We start from the raw sequence: 21,064 nt of genomic DNA, 5'->3' as shown, positions 1-21,064 counted from the left end.
AAAAAGAGGATAGACTAGGAGGAGAAGTGAAAGAACCAGGAAAATATCAGATCTGATCAAGACAAACCAACTTTTGGAAGGATTGGAATTTGAATAACTATCAATGCCTACAGTTTTGACACATTGCAAGCAGTGCTCTCTTCTGCTGTTTCTTCTAATTAAGAGCATGAGATGGCTGAATGCAAGTAATGTATTATAACATTTCAATTTTCATGCTGTGATTGTTTGGTTACAGTTTCATGTGCAAGGACACCGTTGGTATCAGAAGAACTTCTTTCATGAAATGACCTTCAAACTTTCCACACACAAGCAAGCTCCTGAAATTTGTTTAGATTTGCAACCAGGCACCAATTACTCTGTTAATATTTCCATGGTAGCTTTGAATTTTTCACTGCTTGTTTCTATGACAACACAAATTACAGGTAGGTGTTGCCATTTATTTTATATATTTCCAAGAGCACCTAGTGGATATAAGAGACTCAAGTGACTCCGCATTGTTGATCTCAGTGTTATGGAGTGGGTTGCCAAAGTATTCTTTCCATTCTCAAAATTGTCCATTGTTTGTTTTCATGGGTTTTGTAGAGTTCAGAGCCAGAAGGGGGAGAAACACGGAGATGCAGAGGGTTAATGTATCATTTTGGGACATCAGGGAAAAGATACTTTGGTGGGTTGGACACAAGACTAGTATCTAGGACAGCTGAGTTAACTTCCCCACCCTGTTAAGTCACTTTTTAATAAAAAGTTCTCTCCACAGTGGAGTTAATAGCTCAACTGCACTTTGTATGGCTATTTGTGACAGCAGAAACAGATACCACTAAAATCTGCAAGAATCCAGTGCAGAGTACAGGAGTCTGCAATTACCTCACACATATACTTTTGCCTCTTATTGGCAGAGTACAAAACATAAAAGACATTTGAGCAAATAAGCTTCTGAGGGAAGAGCCTCGGGTTCACAATTTAACCAGATGTATGTCACTAAAATGCCATGACAGACAAGAAACTTCTTATGGGTCTTGGTTTGTTTAGAACAGTTTTCACCATCCCTGTACTGTCAGAATCTCTGTATTAGGTGCAGTGTTGGTGATGGTATATCTGTTCCTGTCAGGGACACAATTTATAATAGATAAGGAACATGAAAGCTCTCTGAGCGTCTGTAATTCTGTCAACCACTAGGTGGAATCAATTCTCTTCTGACTGCTTAGGAAGAACTGCAGATTTGTGTTTTGAAATTTATAGTATTGCTGTATTTTCAATAGTAGATCCAACGGTTTTAAGCTTCATGAAAGGCAAAACATCTCTTGTTTCTTAAAGCTGCTGTTTAAGATATACAATGACCTGTGTGTTTCTTTTTTTTTTTTAATGAAATTACACTAATGATTTGGTAATTCCTTTTCACTAGTTGCCTGTCACTCAAAAGTAGTGCCCATGAGTTCATAAATACATGTGTCTTTGTAAAAAAAGCTAGTAAGATAACTCAGAATTTTGTTGATAGTGGTAATTTTTGAATACATACTCAGAAAAAAGGAAAAGCTCTTTACTCTGTCATTCTGTGGTATTTCCTCAATTCTGCAGTATTGCATCAGGTCACTTACTCAGCAGAGCTCTAGAGAACACTCTGCAGCAGGTGCTGTGTGAAATGGTATTTGTGTCTTGGCAGCTGGCATATTTTCCTCTCTGCTGAGTTAGTGCTTAACAAATGCATATGCATAGCCCCAGGAAAAGTCTTTGCATAAAAGTTAGGTTATTTCCATTTTGACAGGAGATTTTACTACCAGCCCATTTATACCTGGTAGTTATTTTATTCAATAAGCAATAAAAGATGGGTGTTGCTCTGTCTTATTAGGAGTCTTTATAAAAAACTTGGTGTGAAAACATTTATTATTTTCTGACCTCCACTGAAAAGACATAGAAGTACATATTTTTAAAGTTTTTGCAGAAATTGCAGAAAATTAAAAAGTCAGTAATAATCTTACTGCACAACTTCCCGAATAATGGCATTTAAATGACATTGGTTGTGTTGTTATCTCATCTAAGAGTAAAAGGATCCAGCTGAAATAATGCTTCTGGCAGTGCTGCTTTGACTTCTGTGTCTTATGTCTTGGAATTATATTACCTATGCAAGCAGCTTAATTTATATAAAAACTGTAGTTTAAACTATTATTTGTACTATTTAAACTATTATTTTCATCTTCATTTGCTCAGTTATTTTGTAATTATGTATGCATTTTCCATGGTGGATGGAATGATCTCAATTGATCAGCCAAATTAATTCTGAAAAGTGGCTTTATTAGCTCTGGTGCTTTTTTAGCTAAATGGTATTTTAAAAATGCAAGATATGCCTTAAGCACAGAAGCTCGAGGGAAACTGAGGTTTAGAAAAGTGTTTTACTGATTATGTTCTCATGGGCTGTTTGAGGTTTCATATGCCATCCTTATAGAGGTACATGATCATTTGGTTTGTAACTGCAGCTGGGTGCAAATTCAGATGCCATGTCTCCTTGGCTTTTACAAACCTACATTTTGAGAATTTGGAAAAATCTTAACTGTGGAGTTATGAATAGTGTGAAGAGACGTATTCCAGACAATTGGATAATCACTGCCTTATGGACCTAATTTCCTGACAAGGATAGTGACTGTGTAAATTTTTAGGCTGTTGCAGAATACAGTAAGTATGTAAATGCTAGCAATAAGTTTGGGTATTTTTTCCAAAAAACAAGATTTGTCAATGCCTGTTATGAAAATTACTTCTATATCCTGAATATCTTTGCCCATATTCATCCTGAATGAGGACATGTTATATTGATATTATTTCTAAAGGAAAAAAAGCCAAGAACTTGGACCTAAAAGCCTGCTTTTCTCCCTGGCAAGTAGCACCCTCAAAAAAGATAGTTGGTTTTGCCTGTTATCTTGTGGATGATACATACAGTCTAGCAAATGCTTCATGGATCATTGTAACAGGCATCTTGCACAGTCTTTTATGTTGTCTTAATTTATTTTAAAGAAACTTTCACCACTTATCTCCTGGACATAGGAACTTGAGTCAATTATTATAAATTATTAGGCAGTGATTATATTGTAGCTGTAAAAGGATGGTAGCAAGATTGTCTTTTAAGCAAGGAATCTTGTGCCCCTTTCCAGAGAAGGAAAGGAGTGGGCATATTTGTGATTAATTTACACAGGGCTCTGTTCATTTTCCATTTGGAATATCCTTTATTAAAGCATGCTCAGAGGAGACATTGTTCTTAATTTCACTACCTGTTTTTACATATGAAATGAAGATGATTGAACCATTTTGTAACCACTTTTTCAAGTGTTTGAAAAAACAGAATAATAAATAAAGAGCTAGGTCTATTTTAATTTCTTTGCTAATGTTCTGAATAAGAATAATTTTTTTCAGTTAAGCCACTTTAAATCCTATTGATATTTGAATCTGTTTTTGATCTTTCCTTTGGGTAGATTCTTTATGAAAACTCTGGTGCTTTGGGGGTTCAAGAATGCCTATATGTTTACAGAGTCTGGTTATCTGTTTTTTGGTTTAGAGCAAACCACTGTGACTTAAGACATAGTAAGACCAAAAGTGTTTCTGGACACTAGACATGGATCTTTTGTGCCTGAGTTACTGATTACATTTCCTTATTGTAAAATAATTCATATTAGGTTAATTATTTTTCATTGCTTTTCCTCATCTTGATTTTCTGCTTAGAATCAAGCTGTATTTTGAGTTTGCTCAAGGCATACTATTCACACATGCTGCAATTCCTTACATATTTGTAGATGTACTTCCCAGGGGGTTTAGGTAGGCTTGACTTTGAGTCTGTGTGCCTCAGGTGATTTTAGTACTTCAAATGTTTCTCAGCTGCTATTCTTTTTGGTTTAGCCCAGGATTTACCTGCAGGCCATGTACTCATGTGTGCCTCATCTCTGTCTTCATATGAACACGTGAGAGAGAATGTAGACTCACAAGCAGAGAGTTTAGAGAGTTACTTGAATAAGGTGAAAGTATTCCATCACATATTAAGTACAATCTCCTAGAGCCCTGCTCCCTTGTCTTTTTGTGTGGAAAATGTACATTACAGATCAGATTGTGATGTCTAATTTGTTCATCTGCCTATGGATGTACACATGCATATAAAAGATAGACTATTGTTCTGATCTGATGTAGGATGGAAAACATTTATACTCATTCTTTCATAAAGGCAGTTCTTTAAGTTCTGAAAAAGTAGGGAAAGTCCCAAATCTACTTTCCAGTGAGGAAGTAAAAGACTGGAGGTGTGGTGATTTCACAGCTCTTATTCTGAGAGCACCAGAGCACCAGCATCATGTGTAATGAGCAGGGTCTATGCCTTTATTAATGTTCAGCTCTTTATTAAAAAGATCAGCTGGGCAGGGCACTCGACACGGAGCTCGCCCCCGCTGTTGCAGCTTTCCCGGTAGCCGAAGGGTGAGAAGGGGTGCAGAGTCTGTCCCTGGAGACTCCATGGCACACTGGTAGCTGGAGGTGAAGAGGTGTCCAGTCTGTATCTGAAGTCCCAGCAGACCATCCTCTCTCCTGTCCTCTCTCCTGTCCTCCTGGCACACTGGTAGCCAAAGGGTGAGGGGATGTGCAGTGCCTGCTGCCAAAGTCAAGCAGCAGCTACCCCTCTCCTTCCCTCCTGCTAACACCAGGAAGAGTATCTGTTCCTTTGTGCCTGCTTCCCACAGCCCTGTCCAGTCTGGTCCTCTGCAGGTTATGGTGACAGGTCAAACCCAGACTAGAGATGTGGTTCCCCTTTCCCCAACCAGCACACCCATCCACCCCCCTCCACTGTGCCCAGCCTTCCATTTAGGGGTGTTTTCATCCCCAAAACCCCCTCCCATGATTCCACTGGTCTCCCTATTTTGCATCCCAGTCCTAGAATGGTAGTGAGGGTGGGGCGGTAGGTGATTCCAGGAGCAATTAGCTAATTAACATTTCAATGTCAGTACTTAGTTCAAGCCAAGTGTCCCAGCCAGGCTGTTTTGTTCATAACATCATGTACCTACAGAGAAATAGTCCAGTAAAGTGTGCAGCATCAGAGCATGAGAATTGCCAGGAAGGGAGTTTCTGATTTATGTAATAAGGGGAGAGAAGTGATGATTACTTTTTTCTTAATGTAGGGGGAAATGAGGTAATGCAAACAATTTCATATATATGCATGTACTTTTTATTTTTGTGCAGAGATTTTCCTGAACTCCTCCATAATAAGAATTTTTCATGAGTCTCTGGGAATTCATGAACATTAAGATAATTTCTCTTATTCTGTTTACAAAGCAATTGATATTGGTGACACAGTCTATGCTTTACAGCCAGTGCATTGAAAGAGGAATAGAACTCTGATTTCCATACTGTTTGCTTTGGGTAGGTTGCTCAGAGAAGAGAAACAATGAAAAGTAAACATGGTGTCTTCTAGCTGAAAGCACCAAAAGCACCTTGCTGAGTTTTCCCTGACAAAATTTTCCTCCTCTCCCATGGCCAGGTACTGTGAAATACCTTCATCTTGGTGCATATGAGCCTATGCATATGTAGCTAGTCACCTGTGCCACAGAGCCCATTAAAGCAGTTCCAAGTTGTGCAAAGGATCACTACACTTGGCCAAGGTCCAGGAGGAATGGAGAGATGCAGAGTGCTGAGCAAAGGCAAGTGATGTAGGGAGTGGCTGGCAGCGTAAGACTGGGTGCTCACCCTGAGCGTCCAGCACAGTTCTGCATCCCTCTGGTTACCCAGGCAAGGTCCTGTCATCAGTTGAGGAAGTGGGATAAGAGCAGTGATGGCTGTTGGCAGGGTTCCTTTTTCACTGGGGTTAGGAGTCTGTCATACCACGTCCCCTCTTGTGGAAGGACCAGGCAGGCCTCTAACCCAAGCACCCTGAGCCAGCAGCACTGAGTTCCCATGCTGCTGCCAGACCCTCAACACCTCACCCTGGGTCTGAAGAGCAGCAGATGTGAGTGCTCAACACATTTCGTTTTGTTCCTGGAGATCACATGGGAAAGGTGCCTCAGGAAGAAGCAGAGCAGAAGACAAGCAATGGAAATGTTCAGGCAGGGATGAGCCTGGAGATGGGGATCACCCGGCTCACCCACACATGTGGCAGCACGGTTGGGTGACTGCGACGTGCCTAGAGACAATCCATACAAGAAGCAGCGAGATGTGGGCAGATTTAGTTTCAAAGGTGGAGCTCCCAGCCCAGAACTGGTTCTGGTGCTCTGCAGCTGGAATCGGGGCCTCTTGGGGCCGAAAACACCCGATGGGGCAGGAGCTGGCTCCCGCGTGCTGTGTGGCTGTGAGTTCTCACTCGCAGTGAGGGCAGAGTGGCAGGTCACTTGCTGGCATGGAGGAGACAGAGAGGTGCCAGCCAGGGTCCCTGGAGCACGTCTCCCCGCTTTTGGCTTTCTGTCCTAGCCCGGGACCATTCTGCTCTCGAGGACGTGGTGGCCCCAGAGGAAAAAAGGCCCCTCTGCGCAGCAGAGCTCAGCTCCGTGCGGGAGCTGGGCCCGTGGCACGCACTGCAGCAGAGCTGGCCTGGCTGGTGACAGCGCTCTGGCTCCATCTGCGCTGCTGCCTCGTGAATTCATACCTTTCTCATCATCAGCTGGATGGGTGACATTCAGCCACGGAGCAGGAGAACAAAGCCACAGTCAGCAGAGGGAATCACCAGTGGGATTTCCAGAAACAACCAGTCTTTAAAGAAGATCAAAATTTCTTTTTCTGTATATGTCTTGATTTATTTATTTTCCCTCCTTCTTTCTTTTTACATAATGTTCCTCTCTAACTAACAAATATCTTCTCACTCTGTACTAGAACATTTATATTTTAATATGTACAGTAAAGTTAATTACTCTTTGAACAGTAATACAAACAATAAACAATGTTTTCTGTTGTATTAATATCTCTACCTTATTTTAGTTTTATTTTTACAGCAGTATTTTTTACTTCCTTGTTTTAAAATTCAGCAAAAACCTTCAGAAAATAAAGCTTTCAAATAGCCATATTATGCCTAAAAGGGGCTGGAAATAAATCCCCCATAGACCAGTGTCTATAGAGCAGGTATTTGTTTATCACAGCACTGGTGGTGAGGAGATATCTCCACCTAATTCACTCATCCTTGTCAAGTGCTGTGGTATATTTATAAAGACAGTATGGCTTCATGTCACTATGTCACTACAATATCAGCATATACATGCCAGAACGAATTTACATTGTATGATCTCGTGGTTATAAAAAGCTCTTTTGCACTGTGCTTGCACCCCCCCAGTTTGGGGGTCATCAGGGGTCTTTGATGAAGGCTTCCAAGGTCTTCTTCACATTTGAACTTTTCATCTTTGTCTTTGGAGCATGCAGAGTTAGGATGTTCCTTGTCTGTCTCATCCCAACCTGCCTAAATTCTTTGTTTTGTGGCTAATTGGCTTAACATTTGCCAATTTCTCATTAGTATTATACTTATCTATCTCTAAAGCTATCCACCTGGTGTGTTTTTTTCTTCTTTTTTGTCTATTCAGCATTGAGCAGATAATTAACCATATACTAGCCATTACATTGTCTAAAAAGTTATTTATATAAGGTTATATAGGTATAAAATGTTATGATTCATGTAATATAGGTATAAAAGGCTATAAGTCAGGTTATTTACATATAGAAAGTTATGATTCACGTTATATAGATATATCAGATTATGTCTTATAACTCAAGCTATATAAGCACCTTGTGACTTTGACCTAAGTTATGTAGGCTTCTCATGAAAGAAATCCACTGTTTGCAGGGAATTAAGATAATGCAAATGGTTTTGTTTCACTAATGGGTTGTTTTATTTAAAACCTGGTCTTAAGAAGAGTCTTTGATTTGGATTCTTTGGAGTATCAATTTTGGTGAAGAGTTGCCATTTGATTTTGTACTTTGTTGTTCAATTCCATTACTGTTTTTAAAGCTTTGTCATTGCGCTTAAAGTGTAACACCAAGCAGGCTTTAGCTCCAGCACTGAGGCGTGTGATGATTTCAGTGTTGCTGCAGCAGGAAGCTCTTCCTGGCATGCACTTTATTCCCTGTAGCTTGCCTTCCAGTTCAGAGAGAAAACCAGTAGATGGATTCTTATTGTAGAAAATTATCCTTTACATTAAATGTTCAAGTGTTCCTAACTGCTATGACAAGGAAGTGCTTAGAATAAAACAATCTCTGGATATAGTTCATTTTTTGCTATGCTCTTCTCTGTTTTCCTGATGTTGCTACAGATATGGTAGTCTGTTCTGCACTTGAAGACTTAAAAAAATTAATTCTTTCAGAAAGGCAAAGTGCTAACAGAATGTGAACAGAATGAAGGGTCTTGATTTCTTCACCTGGTGCAAGTCCTTGCTTCTCTGTAGTATTCCCCTTTTCTCTCCAACTGCTCTGTGTGGTTGTATTTTTAAATCTGGTAATAACGTTGACCTCCCAGCAGACATATTTTTTTTATTATTATATTTTTAGTTGTTTAATTTCTGGCAAAGTTCTTATTTTATTAAAAAAGTCAGAGTGGGCAAATACTGCATATGAAATAACTCCTTTAGAGTTTATTTTCTGATCACCAAAAATTAAATTATTCCTTTCAATTATATTATTATTAGTAGTAGTATTATTCCTTCACGTTGCTACAAACTGTTCACTCTTTTTATTAAAACAGATTGTCTTCTGTGTGCTTGATGTTTTTAATAACTAGTATTTTTTACCAGAAACTAAACATAGCAAATGACTCCATGCTTTAACAGCATTATGTGGTTTTTTTTCAGATTATTTTCTCTTTTACTCACTTACTAGAGCTGTCAGTTCTGGAAGGCTACTTATTTGCATAATTTGTATTTTCCTGTCAAATTACAGAAAATAGAAATATCAGTTGTTATGACCTTAGCATCATCACCTGAGTCCACATCTGTTTCCTCTTATGCTGTTTATCCATAAAATCAGTGCAAAACCATTGCATGCAATGCACATTCTGGCTGGCATTAAGAAGAAATTCCCAAGTTTTTCTTGGAAATTGAAAAATTCTTTAGAAAAATTAATAATATTGTCTTGTGATTATAGTGAATGTCAAAGGAAAGGAGATAGAATAATTATACCAGATAAAACCACCCTGAGAAATATATTCTCCTGTCATTCTGTTGACAGTGTCTGTGCTAAGGAATCACTGAAATGAAGAGATAATTTCTGTGTATTAATTAATATTTGCTTAACTTTGCAAAGTGCAAAGAGCCTAAAGATTGGCTATCAAATATTAGTTGTTCATTTATGTTGTTCAGATAGAAATTCTGCCTGTACCTTCTACAGTGTCTGTGGCGGCAGAGGTATTGAAAAGAACAGGAGCAAAGTCTGTTTCATGTTCTTGCAGGCAGCAGTGCAGTACGTTTCATTAACTTGGAAAACTCTCAGAAAGGGTTTTCTGCCCTGACTCTACTAGGGGGAAGCAAGTAACTGTAGAACAATTGCTTTCAGAGGATCATAGAATATGCTGAGAAGAAACCCACGTGGATCATGAAAGTCCAACTCCTGGCCCTGCACAGAACATCCCCAAGAGTCACACCATGTGCCTGAGAGCATTGTCCAAATCCTTCTGAGAGTATTGTCCAAATCCTTCTTGAGCTCTGTCAGGCTGATGCTGGGACCCCTTCCCTGAGAAGCCTGTTCTAGTGCCCAGCCACTCTCTGAGTGAAGAACCTTCTCCTGATAGACAGCCTAAACCTCCCCTGACACAAATCCAGACCATTCCCTCAGGTCCTGTCATTGGTCATCAGAAAGATGTTAGTGCTTGCTCTTCTGCTTTCCCTGAGGAGGAAGCTGTAGGTCATCATATAAATCTTACTCTCATTTCAGTCCTAAATGTTCATAGCTGGTTTCTTCACTAGTAGTTCACCCATAGCCTGATTTTGAAGATAACGTGGTAAAGGAAACTACCAAAGCAATTTATTTTGGTAGGTGAGCTTTCAGGAGGTTCTCCTGAGGAAGACTTTTGTCAAAGGTTAGAGATTTTTCTTGCTAGGGATGTTTGTATGGCCTGTTAGCTTTATTTTGGGCACACTGGATTTAAGTTGTATCCCCTCACAAGTTTCATCTGTGTTAAGCAGAGGTCATATAGTCTTTTGGATTGCCTCTTCATATGTTACAAACCTGAAACTTTGTTTGCCTCATGTAAGAGGATTTCTTTATCTATCTCTTCCTTGTATCCTGTGAGCTGGTTTCACACAGTTTTGTCACATTGATGATTGGAACTTCAGGCACCATGAAATGGTTGAACATGGCCTTGTGTATCTTGGTGATACTATTCTAGTGTTATGTAAGCCTGTTTCTTATGCCTTTTAGAGCAACCTTTTGGATTTTTTCTCTCTGTTGTCATATTGGTGCCTAACACTCAGAGATGTACTAATATGCCATTCCTACTACTCAAAGGCAATTAGAATATTTAGCATAAATTCTTGTTAGAAGCCTAGATGTATCACCTTGTATTTTGTACTGGTGAATTTAATCCCAGTTTTGAAGAGCAGCTGTTAGGGTGGTTCAATTCTTCTTTTGCAAAATCTCTGTATTTCTTTGAGCAGCAAAGTTCATCTGTAGATACTGGGATTTTGCACCATGATTGTTAACAAAATGCTAGTAGTACTAATCTCTAATAACCTTCCTGCATCCCAGTACTTCTGCTTTCAACATGATTTTCTAGCTCCCTTTTTAGCAGTTACTTACCCTCTTGACAGTTTTTCCAACAATCCTCATTTTCTCCTGCAAAACTAATGATTTTCTATACTTCAAAAGATAAGTGCAGTTATTTGTATTCCAGCTCTTTGAAAAATCCATGCATCTCAGCAATATTTTCCCTGATGTCACTTAACTTTGGGAAATCTACATTGATTTTCTTTTTTTTCTCTTCATGCTATTGATTATTCTTTCTAGGTCTGAAGCCTTGGTGTTCTGTACATAAGCATTGCATTTGTTACTCTTCAGTCAGATACCACATTAGCAGCCTGGTGTTCAAAAAGCCTAGCTGTACCTGTATTTACCTGTGCAAGTTCTTTCAGACTTCTGGGCTGATGGTGTCTATGCTTCACACTCTGCCCCCTTGGCTGTGCATACTGAAGCTATTTTCATTTTTGCTTCCAGGATGGTAATGGTAATTTCCATATCAGTGTGCAGCTGTCATAATTTCCATTGAAATTAGAGGAAGAACTATTTGTTCAGCCTTGGCCTTGATGCAAATTCTCACTAAAACAGATTAGAGTTCTGTATCAATATTGAAATCTAATTTAAGGGCCTGGAGATTGCTACCTGACTACGAGGAGTATTTAAGGAAGTTGCTTTCTTGAAAGCACTTTTGGCACTACTAAATTCTGCTTTATCATACCATTGTATTTCTTGAAATGGGCTGTGTGAACAGTTTCAGATTTTTCTTCTCCCTGACCATTTCAATTAGTTTAATAAATAATACTGCTTCCTCCAACAAAGCTTTCATGGCTCATTTCTCTGTAGTCAACCATCATTTTTTGTATCTCTCTTCTTCCCATCTAGCGGAAGTACAGAGGCTGCCAGATCCCCATGATCATATTTCCTCTGTGTTTTGCTTGGCCAGTTTATGTTGCCTACAGGCTTTAGCTCTTTGAGGTTCAAGGCTCAACTGAGGATGTTTTGGGGGAAAAATTAGCTAGCAATTGAAAAAGGAACCGAAAAGTTGCTAGGAACTGATGCCTGAAATATTTCTAAAACATTTCTGAACCACAGGTGTTCATTCACTTTTCAGATCCCCCTTTCCCAGAAGTAGAATTTGTTGCAGTTAAAGGTTCTGCACCTTTGCTCAGACTCCGGAAAGCAGAAGATCAAAATGGACCAATCAGGTTTGTCTTTGTGCTAGTCACCCTTTCAAAGAACATTTTGTAGATTCATGTTAAGTATAGATTAGAACTGTTTTGGGTGACAAGATTATTTTTTTTTAGCAATGAAAAAACCTCAAACTGTACCCCCCAGTTTCTCTCCCCTTAGCAGAATAATATTTAATTTCAGTCTTTTTGCTGTTTTCTGGAAGAAAATCCTAGTTTGGGTAATTGTGAGCTTTCACCACTGACTTTGTGGTTTTATTTTGTTTTTCTTTTCGCTTTATCCACAGTGAGGTTACAGTAGATCTTTACTGATGGATACAAACACACCTCTATTGATGTGATTTTTCTTTTCCAATGAACTCATGCAGTACATTTCCCCACCCCAGAGCCAGAGGAAATAGTGAATAATATCCTTATTTATGCATATTCTGAAGTACATAGTAGTGAAGTTCATAGTAGTGTATTACTATCAAAATGCATTTCTAGAGTAAAAGGATTTACCCCTTACTGAGTGCTGTTTGTGACAGAAGGAACAGGTAACTCAATATTACACTGAAGCAGAAAGTACTTGAAAGTTAGTAACATTTAATGGAATGGCTGGTGTAACAACAGTAATGAATAGTCTTCCTGCAGTTGAATATGATATACTAAACATTGTTTTGAGAGGTATGAAGACAGATTTGATTAATGTTTTTTAAATGGTACCTGTACTTTCCTCCTTTCAATAGAAAAAATCTTGTTTCTTTGAACTTACAAGTAATTTTTGGAGAAAATATTATTTCATAGGTGAACTTCAATGTGAGGAGGAGGAGATAATCTGAAGTATGTCAGTTTTATGTTCTTCTGAATATCAATAAGCATGTAGCAATAACATGAATGTGATGAGAAGACCCAGCTCTAAGCTCTGTCTGCAGTGCATCTTGCGAAGTGGAACACACACACACAAATATTTAGTATAAATGTTTGGAAAAAACAGGATGATTATCTGATGCTTATTTCATTGAAATGAGGGCTAATATTTACTTTTTTTTTTGTTGTTTTACTCTAGTCTTTATCAAGTGATTGTGCTTCCTCTGGATTTGCAAAGCACTTTTATTTGTGACTCCTTTGATGCTACAACTTTCTTTAGTAACACCACTGACATTAAAGGATATGTGGCAGCTGAATTTCAGGCGAAGGATGTTGCTGATAATATGTCAATTGCTCTTGGAGACAGACATTATTATGGGAAGTTTTATAATGCTCCTTTAAAGCTGGGAGAAGAGTATTGTGTTTTTTTGAAAATAATAAGTGAGTGGAATAAGGTAATGGATGTTTTAAAGCCTCTTCTTTACACCTCTTGAATGAAATATTGCTGGAGAAAAATGAAAATGTCAGCTAGGTATTCATTTTTTTTATGATACTTCAAGGATCTCCTAGCTGACAGAATTAGATTGAATCTGAAGCTCTTTAAATATCTCTTAACATTACTTAATGGTACTTATGTCATTCTAATGGTGAAGCAACTCTGAATGCCAAAAGTCAATCAACAGAAAATAATTAAAAATGAATGGTCATCCCTGCCCTCAGTAATTGAAGGTGTCTGTATTGAGCCAGAATTTACTAAAAGAGATTAGTATGAGAACTTGAAAATCACTCCTTACCAATGATGAATCCACCCATTTTCATTTTTAATTAAATATTTTATAATAATGTCCCAATACTCCAAATGACATAGAAAAAAATATTTTATCAGATGTTGTTATCTTCCAAAAGGCAGTGAGCATCTGTTCCAGCTTCACTGAGAAATCCTTACGGAAAAAAAAAGTATATTTTTATCATTAATTTTATATAATTTTAAAATAAATACGTATTTTTAATTAGTAATAAAAAGTTTCTAAAATGTGCATATCATCTAGTTTTTCAGTTGTATCTATCTCAGGAGTTAGCAGTTTTAAATTTTTTTATAATATATTTTGTCTCAGCAGTAGAAAGTTTTTCTCGCATGGGACAGGGGATAACTCCTTGTGTGCAAAACAGTTCCTGAATGTCAAATGAAAAAACTGAACTAAGCTAACTCAAAACAGCGCCTCATCTTGCCATCAAAATAGAGTTTTTAGGACTTTGTGTATACAGCACAAAACAAGAAAGCATGCAAAAACTGATCCACAAGTAATTTATATATAGTTCTCTACAATTTTGGAAGCCTACAGACAAATCTCAGTAAATTAAAACAGCTTCTGTTAAGAAATAGTGAATAAAGTCTTCATTTATGCATATTATAAAGTACTCTTTTCATAGTAGTATTTTATTATCAAAATGTATTTCTAGAGTAAAAGGATTTACCTTTTAACTGTAACTGCCTCATTTCCAAGTCAGTGAAATAAAACAATTGCATGTAATAAGAGGATTCTGGTATCTACTAATTTGCACAGTATTATTTAACAGTAGTCTGAGAAATTTTTGTAGCAGAGATGAAGTGACAAGTCTGTTGTTTAATTAATTTTTAAATTAATTGTGTAAGAGGAAAAGTAGGAAAATGACAGTAGAAGACATTTCATTTCATGAATGATATTAAGTTATTAACATTGACATCCAAAATATCTTGGAATTTGGACAATGAACTGTATTCATAGAATACATATTCATAGAATTTCATAGAAAAATGTGCTCTGTGGAGCAGGATTGTTAATCAATTTTTTTCAATGGCTGATCTTTCAGAGAGTGTTAGTAACAATAATTTTTTCTCATGAAAAACAGTGATTTTTATGTTTTCTTTTTTAGGTAAGAACACAGTCCTGTGTCATTTGGGCACAAATTAAAAGTAAGTCAATTTTTACTTTAGTAAAAAGTCTTAAGTTGTCATGGCTTTGCTTGGCAGCATAAACTAATAATTGCTGTGGCTGTTTCTTCTTTTGTGGTTCATGATCTGTTGACTTCAAAGATTGAAAATATTAGAGACAGGAAATTTTCCTTGCTCTTCACTATTCCGTTCCAATGGATTCAGCAATCTATTCTAAAATGGACTCTCCTGTTTTTCCCTGATTTTCAGTGTTGTTATTTCTGTGCATCACATCCAAATCTTTTCAGCAATTTCTCTGCACAAAGGATTTGTAGCACAGAAAATGTGAAATTTCAGAAGCCTATTTTAAGATAGTTTTATATTGGCTTAAAGACTTAAAAAATCAATCAAAGAACAACAACAATAACTAAAATTGAAACTATATTTAAAAAACCAACACAAAAATGAAGAAAAACAACAAAAGAAAAACAAAAACCCACCCAAAACAACAAAATACAAAAAACCCAAACAACAAAAACCACCAACACATCACTGCAGTATGTTTTAGCTATTAGAGACCATATTTTTTATTTTAGAGTGTTCAGATGGTCCATGAAGAATTTTGCAGTCTTAAAAAAACCAGAAGATACTGTGCAAAAATGAAAAATATGGCTAATTTGTATACTGGTAAGCATAGTTTCTTAAGTATACAAGTGGCATAATTTTAAAACCCTGTAAATTTCTCAGTGTGGTTTTATTTTTATTTACTTTTTGACTTTAAAATATTTCCATAAGTTTACCTCAGAGGAATTTGGAATCCACTAGAGATCATATTTCCTTCCATTCCACCATAGCTGAAACTACTCTTCACTGACGTCATGTTTCAGCAACAGCAAACATTTGCCTCCCCTGACAAAGAAAGCAGCATCGCTGAAGTCTCCTATGAGCCCTAGAATCTGCTTCTGTGTTAAAAATCTCAGAAATGTGAGTTAGGAAAGGCAGTAGTGCTGGGAAGTGAGACGGTACTTTGGAATGATGTCAAATCGTGTGGTGCATGGAGTGCTTGAGGTGCACCTCCTCCATGTCAAATTATCACTATAAGTGATCTATCTTATGGTGACAACTCTGTTTATTTCTAGGTTTTCTTTAGTTACTCTTTAATTATTCTTATGACCTAGTTCATTTACCACCACACCTAGAGTATAATGCAGGCAGTTCATTGTGGAGATTCTGCTAAGTTCAAGGGCTCCATAGGTTCAACAGTTCCATTGCTAGGACTGCTTAGGCAATAGCTGTAGAATAACTCTGGAAAGACAGAAGACTGTTCTTTTCTGAATTTGTCATTTATCAACATGCAGCGCACCATCAAAGACTGTCTTACAAATAGGTGGATTTTGTTTTGAGTCTAAAAGATTGAGCACAGGAAGAACAGAGTAGGTCAGCTCAGGCCTTTGGCTTTTGGTGTAAACCCATTTGCATTTATATTGAATGGACATATAGTCAAAGTGTCCTTTACCCTAATGTACTTCTGCAGCTGGAGAGGCTGAGAGTATTTTTGGCTTGGTGAATCCTTTGGGAAATATTCCTTCATTCAACTTGTGTGGAAGGCAAATCTGTAAATTAAATCTAAACCAAATTACCCTATTTCAGGTGCCATCTAGCTAGACAATGTGTGATAGATCATCATAAAAAATGGTAGAAAACTGTATTAAAAGCACACTTTTTCCTGCCACAAAAAAGTTAAATGAAGTTTATGGGTTTTTCATGATATGCAGTCTACAATATGGAGGGAAGACAATTCTGTAACTTTTATGGAGGGCTGATATCTTCTCTAGAGATGTGTAATTTGCTGATGAAAACTGGTGTTATAGTGCTACAAGGGCAGGTATATCTTTTACCAAAAATGAGCATCATAATATTTTTTTAAATACTCCAATTAATCTTTATTCCTCAACTGGATGGTAACTACCAGGTAGTCAGCTCCATTACTCTCATTCACTAAGCCATAAATTCATAAGCCATGAGTTTTGTTGCTGTACTTCAGCTATGAGCAGACTGATGCTGCACTATTTGATTGGTTTGTTTGACTTGTTTGATACTTTCTTTCAGATTTACCACCCACTCTTCAATACATGACTGCTGTTGGATTAGGGTCAGTGGCTGCTGTCTGCCTTATATTGTTTGTGTCATTCTCCATGGCACGGTATGTGGTCTTGCTGCCTCCAGTCTTGCAATCCTCCTTCATGTGTTTTTCCTTTTCCGATAGATTTTCTTGCCAACATACTTGGTTTAGACATCATGGGTGCTTAGAAACTGTAATCAAGGGTGCTTTCAGTGGCCACTAATTCTATCCATTTCTTGAGCTGATGTACCTCTGTATCTTTGCAATTACTGGCAAAGCATCTGAAATGTGTTAATAAAGGAAGAATTTAAGACAGTGAATAGAATCAGGACTTTAGTACAGAAGTATTCTAATTTAATGGGAATTAAGTACATGAATTTATATGCTGTCAAAATGTTGATGCACTTTGCTTATGTACAGAGCTAATTTTTTGTCTTCCCAAATTTATTCAAAAGGCCTGAAAATAATTGTTTTACCTAAAGGCCATGAGAAAAACATGTTTAAAATTTTTAGAAGATTTATTCATGTTTCATGATCGTTCAAGCAGGGTCAGTAACTTCATAACTGTCTTTCTTTCAAAGTTAAAACAAAAATGCAAGTCCTGTACTTGTAAATGCCTACATACATGTAAAACCTCTTCACTAAAATCTATGTCTTTGTTGTTGTTTCAATATGCATATCTACAAGAATAGTCTTCTGATATGTTTCCCTTGAACAATCAGGAGCCTCCAGCTTGGGGACTATGAAATAGTGCATTGATTAGTTAAGCTGCTTATTTGGTGCTCTGAAACAGAAGGAATTAGCAGTATATAGGACTGAAGAAAGTAGGTCTATTTGGATTTTTTGTGGTTGTCTAAATTTCAAATCAGTTCTTGCAATCAAGATTCTGAATTAAAGGTTCCATGGTCTTATTTTTTTCTTTAAGTAACTAAATAAATGGATCTCAGGCTTCCTTTAGCAGCAGAATGCAGTGGTAAACTTGAACTTGCAGTCTTGGTTGTTTCTGGGGAATTTGAAAACACTGTCAGAGTCAGCTTTGATGTTTGAGAAAGAAGGGGCCTTTACTGTCTTGATTTCTACAGTAGCTGACTCCTGGCAGAGGACTTATTGCAGGAGAAAAGGGTTCCCTGGGCTCTCATGATGTGAAAGGCTTCTCAGTTATTTCAGTTTCTCTGGCAAAAATGTGGCAGAGGGATATTAGTACTTTTCAAAACTATGTCAAATCAATTAGGTTCACAGTGATAGGAGAGATATTTGAGATATGAGACAGTACTGGAATAATCATATATGAGTATGAGCCACATGTGAGAGTGCAGAGAAGATAGACTCTGAACTTCCCCTTCAGCCTTCTTTGAAAAGGAGTGAGAGAAAATGAAATCCTTAGGAAGCTGATCACATTGGGTAAATTTGGCAGTGGTGTATTGTAGGGCACAAGCACTTAATAAGTCATCAAGTATCTTTTAGGCCCTTGATCCCATGTGCAGAGAAATTTTTTAATCCATTCTCCTGTTTTAAGGAATATCAGACAGAATCATTGACAGAAATTAAAATTGACACATCCCAGCAGTAGGCAAATGTCAGTTGTGATAAGACCCTACACAATGCTCACAAAGAAGTATCTGTAATATTTTAAATAAGAAACGTGCTTTTAGTTATAATTATCCATCAGCTTAAAGTATTTCTGAATAAGAATGTGATTTGAAAAAAAAACACATGAAGTCAGCTTTCTGTCCTATCCAGTTGTAAAACCATGGTCCTGTTCTATACACTTCTGCAAGACAGATGTGGTCCAGAAGGAGAAAAGGAGAGTGGAATTTGATAAGAGAGACCTGAGATCTATTTAATCTAAATGCAAACAGGGCATTCTAGTGGTGGGTTGCTTAGCCTGGCAGAGAAATTTTTGCCAAGAAGCATAATATGTAAATATACAAAATGCTACTACATAAAGATCAACTTTCTCCTGTTGGTAGTGCCAATTGTACATGTATGGCATACCCATGTGCTTCTGAATTGTAGGAGAGGGAGGCATGGGAACAAATTGTGAGTACAGCTTCTGGGTGGTCTGCAAGAGGAGGTTAAACAAACTTGTCAGTAATGAAATAGCTATGGCTGATCTTGCCATGGTGTCAGGTGAATGGTCTTGGATTATTTCTTGGGCTCCCTGTAAGCTTTGGTCACAAAGAGCCACTGTATTCAAGTGCTCACCAGCTTGCCACATGTCTGCTGTCTCAGGAATTATGTTTCCACAATGGGTCAGGGTGTGAATTCCTGCTAGCGTGGCTGCTGACAGCAGTTCCAACTGTTCCTCAATAAGTGTGGAACTGCATTCACAAAGTAAAATCTGACTTCTGATGTCCTTAGATTTTATATTTTTAATTTTTAAAAGTGCATTAGCCCATAGTTGTTATTATTAAAGTCTCTCCTCATTCATACACCTTGCTCCATTCCTCTTGCTTTGTTTTGTATGTGATGTCGATTCATAGGCATAAAGACAGTGCCAGAACTCTAGATTTCTGAAGATCTGCACTGGGCATCAGTGTTGTTGAAGCCAAGGTTAACACTGGTCAGGTAATCATCTGATAACCTGTGGGAATGCTTCCTACCCATCTCACACTGGCTGTAGTGATCAGGATATGTAGCAGCACCATGCGTCTTCAAAAACCTTCAGAAGCATTGTCATATATCAATTAATCAATATGAGCAATACAAGTTCCCTGTCAGGTCTGTGCTTGAGCCTTGAATCATTTGTAAGATTTTTTTTTTAACCAGAACTTTTTTCTCTCTCCAGCTCTTGTCTCCACAGCTCAGTGCACTCCCCACCTGCTGCTGTAGCCTGTGAGGCTGTACATTTATCTACCACAGTAGACATGACACAAGCAGGGATTGCATCATCATTCCTAGAGACTGAAAGTGTCTCTCTTCTCTGATGGTTTATTCCCTGAAGTCAGCCTAGAAAAAAAACATGCTCTTCTTTCAAAGCCAGCATGTGTCTGGTATCTGCATGTCACAAATGTACTACAGCATGGACAGTTTAAATGTGTTTGCCACTGGAGTGAGATTTTTATTGTCTTGCCTTATTCCAGATGGTGTGGTGTGTAAAGGAGAACCTTCCCTCATAAGCAGGTTATCATGCATCCCATGTGTTGGTCACAGTCTTTCAGCTGCATGAGTGCCTGATAATGAGTGCTTGTACTGTACTTGATTACATGAACAATCCCCTGATCCAGCTAAGACTGTTTGAGGATTAACTGCTACTTTAGATACCTTTGCACACATAAACTGGCCTATTATGAATGAAAATACAAACCTACCCTTATCTGAGGTGAAGTGCCTATTGTATTTCCGATTACAAAGGTTGAACACTTCTGTCAGTCACTTACAAGTAATGATACATCACTTGTTAGCCATGAAGTTGCCACACTGAAGTAGTGTCAGCAACTTATGTGTTCCAGAGATATTGCAATCATTACTCATAGCAATTTGCAGTAATTGCTATGATATATGCAGTAATATACCACTCTATAAAATTGCAGTTTGCTCAAAAGCTTCTTTCTTTTTTAATGGCATGTGAAACTAATTTAAGGAAGGACTTCCCTGTTAAGCGCAGTTTTGTTAATCTCTGTTCTATAATTACAGCTGAGTAAAGCCATTAAATCAGTGTTTCTGGTGTGTAACATCTGGTTAGAGTCACTTCATAAAATACAATTAACCAATTTCCTATGGCATACTCCAAGTTAATACATTTTTTTTCTTCTGTAAGAAAGAATTAAGTGGCTTTGATTATTTCCATTCGTCTTCAGAAGTTTCTTTGTTATATGTTAGCAAAAAAGATGTCAACTAGTGAAATAAAAAAGCAGGAGTTTTGGTTTTGTGATTTTTTTTTTCCTGAGTTATGTGTTGTGTTTTACCACTTATATACTTAAGTATTACTTAAATATATACGTTACTTAAATATATGCTGTGCATTTTTGGAATTGTTAAGTTTCTGAATTGCTAAGATTCTGATGCCTACTGCTCTTATAATTTTAGGTGTTCTGTCTCTCTACGACATGTAATTAGGGTCTTTTTGGGTTTAAAGTGCAACAGCAGATTTCATGGTTAGAAGCAAAGAGGAGTTACAGCCAAAAAGAGTTTTCACTTGCTGCATCCAGCTGAGAGTGCTTTTTCCAGGTCTGGGCAGATACCATTTCTGTTATCCAACATTTCCAGAGCTGTCCTTCAAGTTACTAGTTAATAGCTAAGTAACACCTTTGTCTACATTAGGGATTAAAAATTGATAGTTGGTAGTTTTCTGTTGCTAATTGAGAAAGAATAACTAAATTCTTCATACTGGGAAACCAT

At 37.5% G+C, this 21,064-nt stretch overlaps 1 protein-coding gene across 1 annotated transcript in view; it reads left to right on the top strand.

Annotated features, from left to right (window-relative positions):
* The window catches only part of SUSD1 (sushi domain containing 1), a 39,952-nt gene extending 20,098 nt beyond the window's left edge, over nucleotides 1-19,854 (top strand). Inside the window, exons 11-16 of the mRNA XM_077790085.1 lie at nucleotides 236-422; nucleotides 11,765-11,858; nucleotides 12,889-13,144; nucleotides 14,604-14,643; nucleotides 16,711-16,804; nucleotides 19,512-19,854. Coding sequence (XP_077646211.1) covers nucleotides 236-422; nucleotides 11,765-11,858; nucleotides 12,889-13,144; nucleotides 14,604-14,643; nucleotides 16,711-16,804; nucleotides 19,512-19,650 — 810 coding nt within the window. The 3' untranslated portion in view covers nucleotides 19,651-19,854. The remainder of the gene's footprint in view (nucleotides 1-235; nucleotides 423-11,764; nucleotides 11,859-12,888; nucleotides 13,145-14,603; nucleotides 14,644-16,710; nucleotides 16,805-19,511) is intronic.
* The last annotated feature ends 1,210 nt before the right edge of the window (nucleotides 19,855-21,064 follow it).

This window comes from Lonchura striata, chromosome Z, assembly GCF_046129695.1.
Source record: "Lonchura striata isolate bLonStr1 chromosome Z, bLonStr1.mat, whole genome shotgun sequence".
In the NCBI taxonomy this organism is placed as follows: domain Eukaryota; kingdom Metazoa; phylum Chordata; class Aves; order Passeriformes; family Estrildidae; genus Lonchura; species Lonchura striata.
Note: the sequence above shows the minus strand (reverse complement) of the source record. Positions and strands in the feature narration are given on the sequence as shown.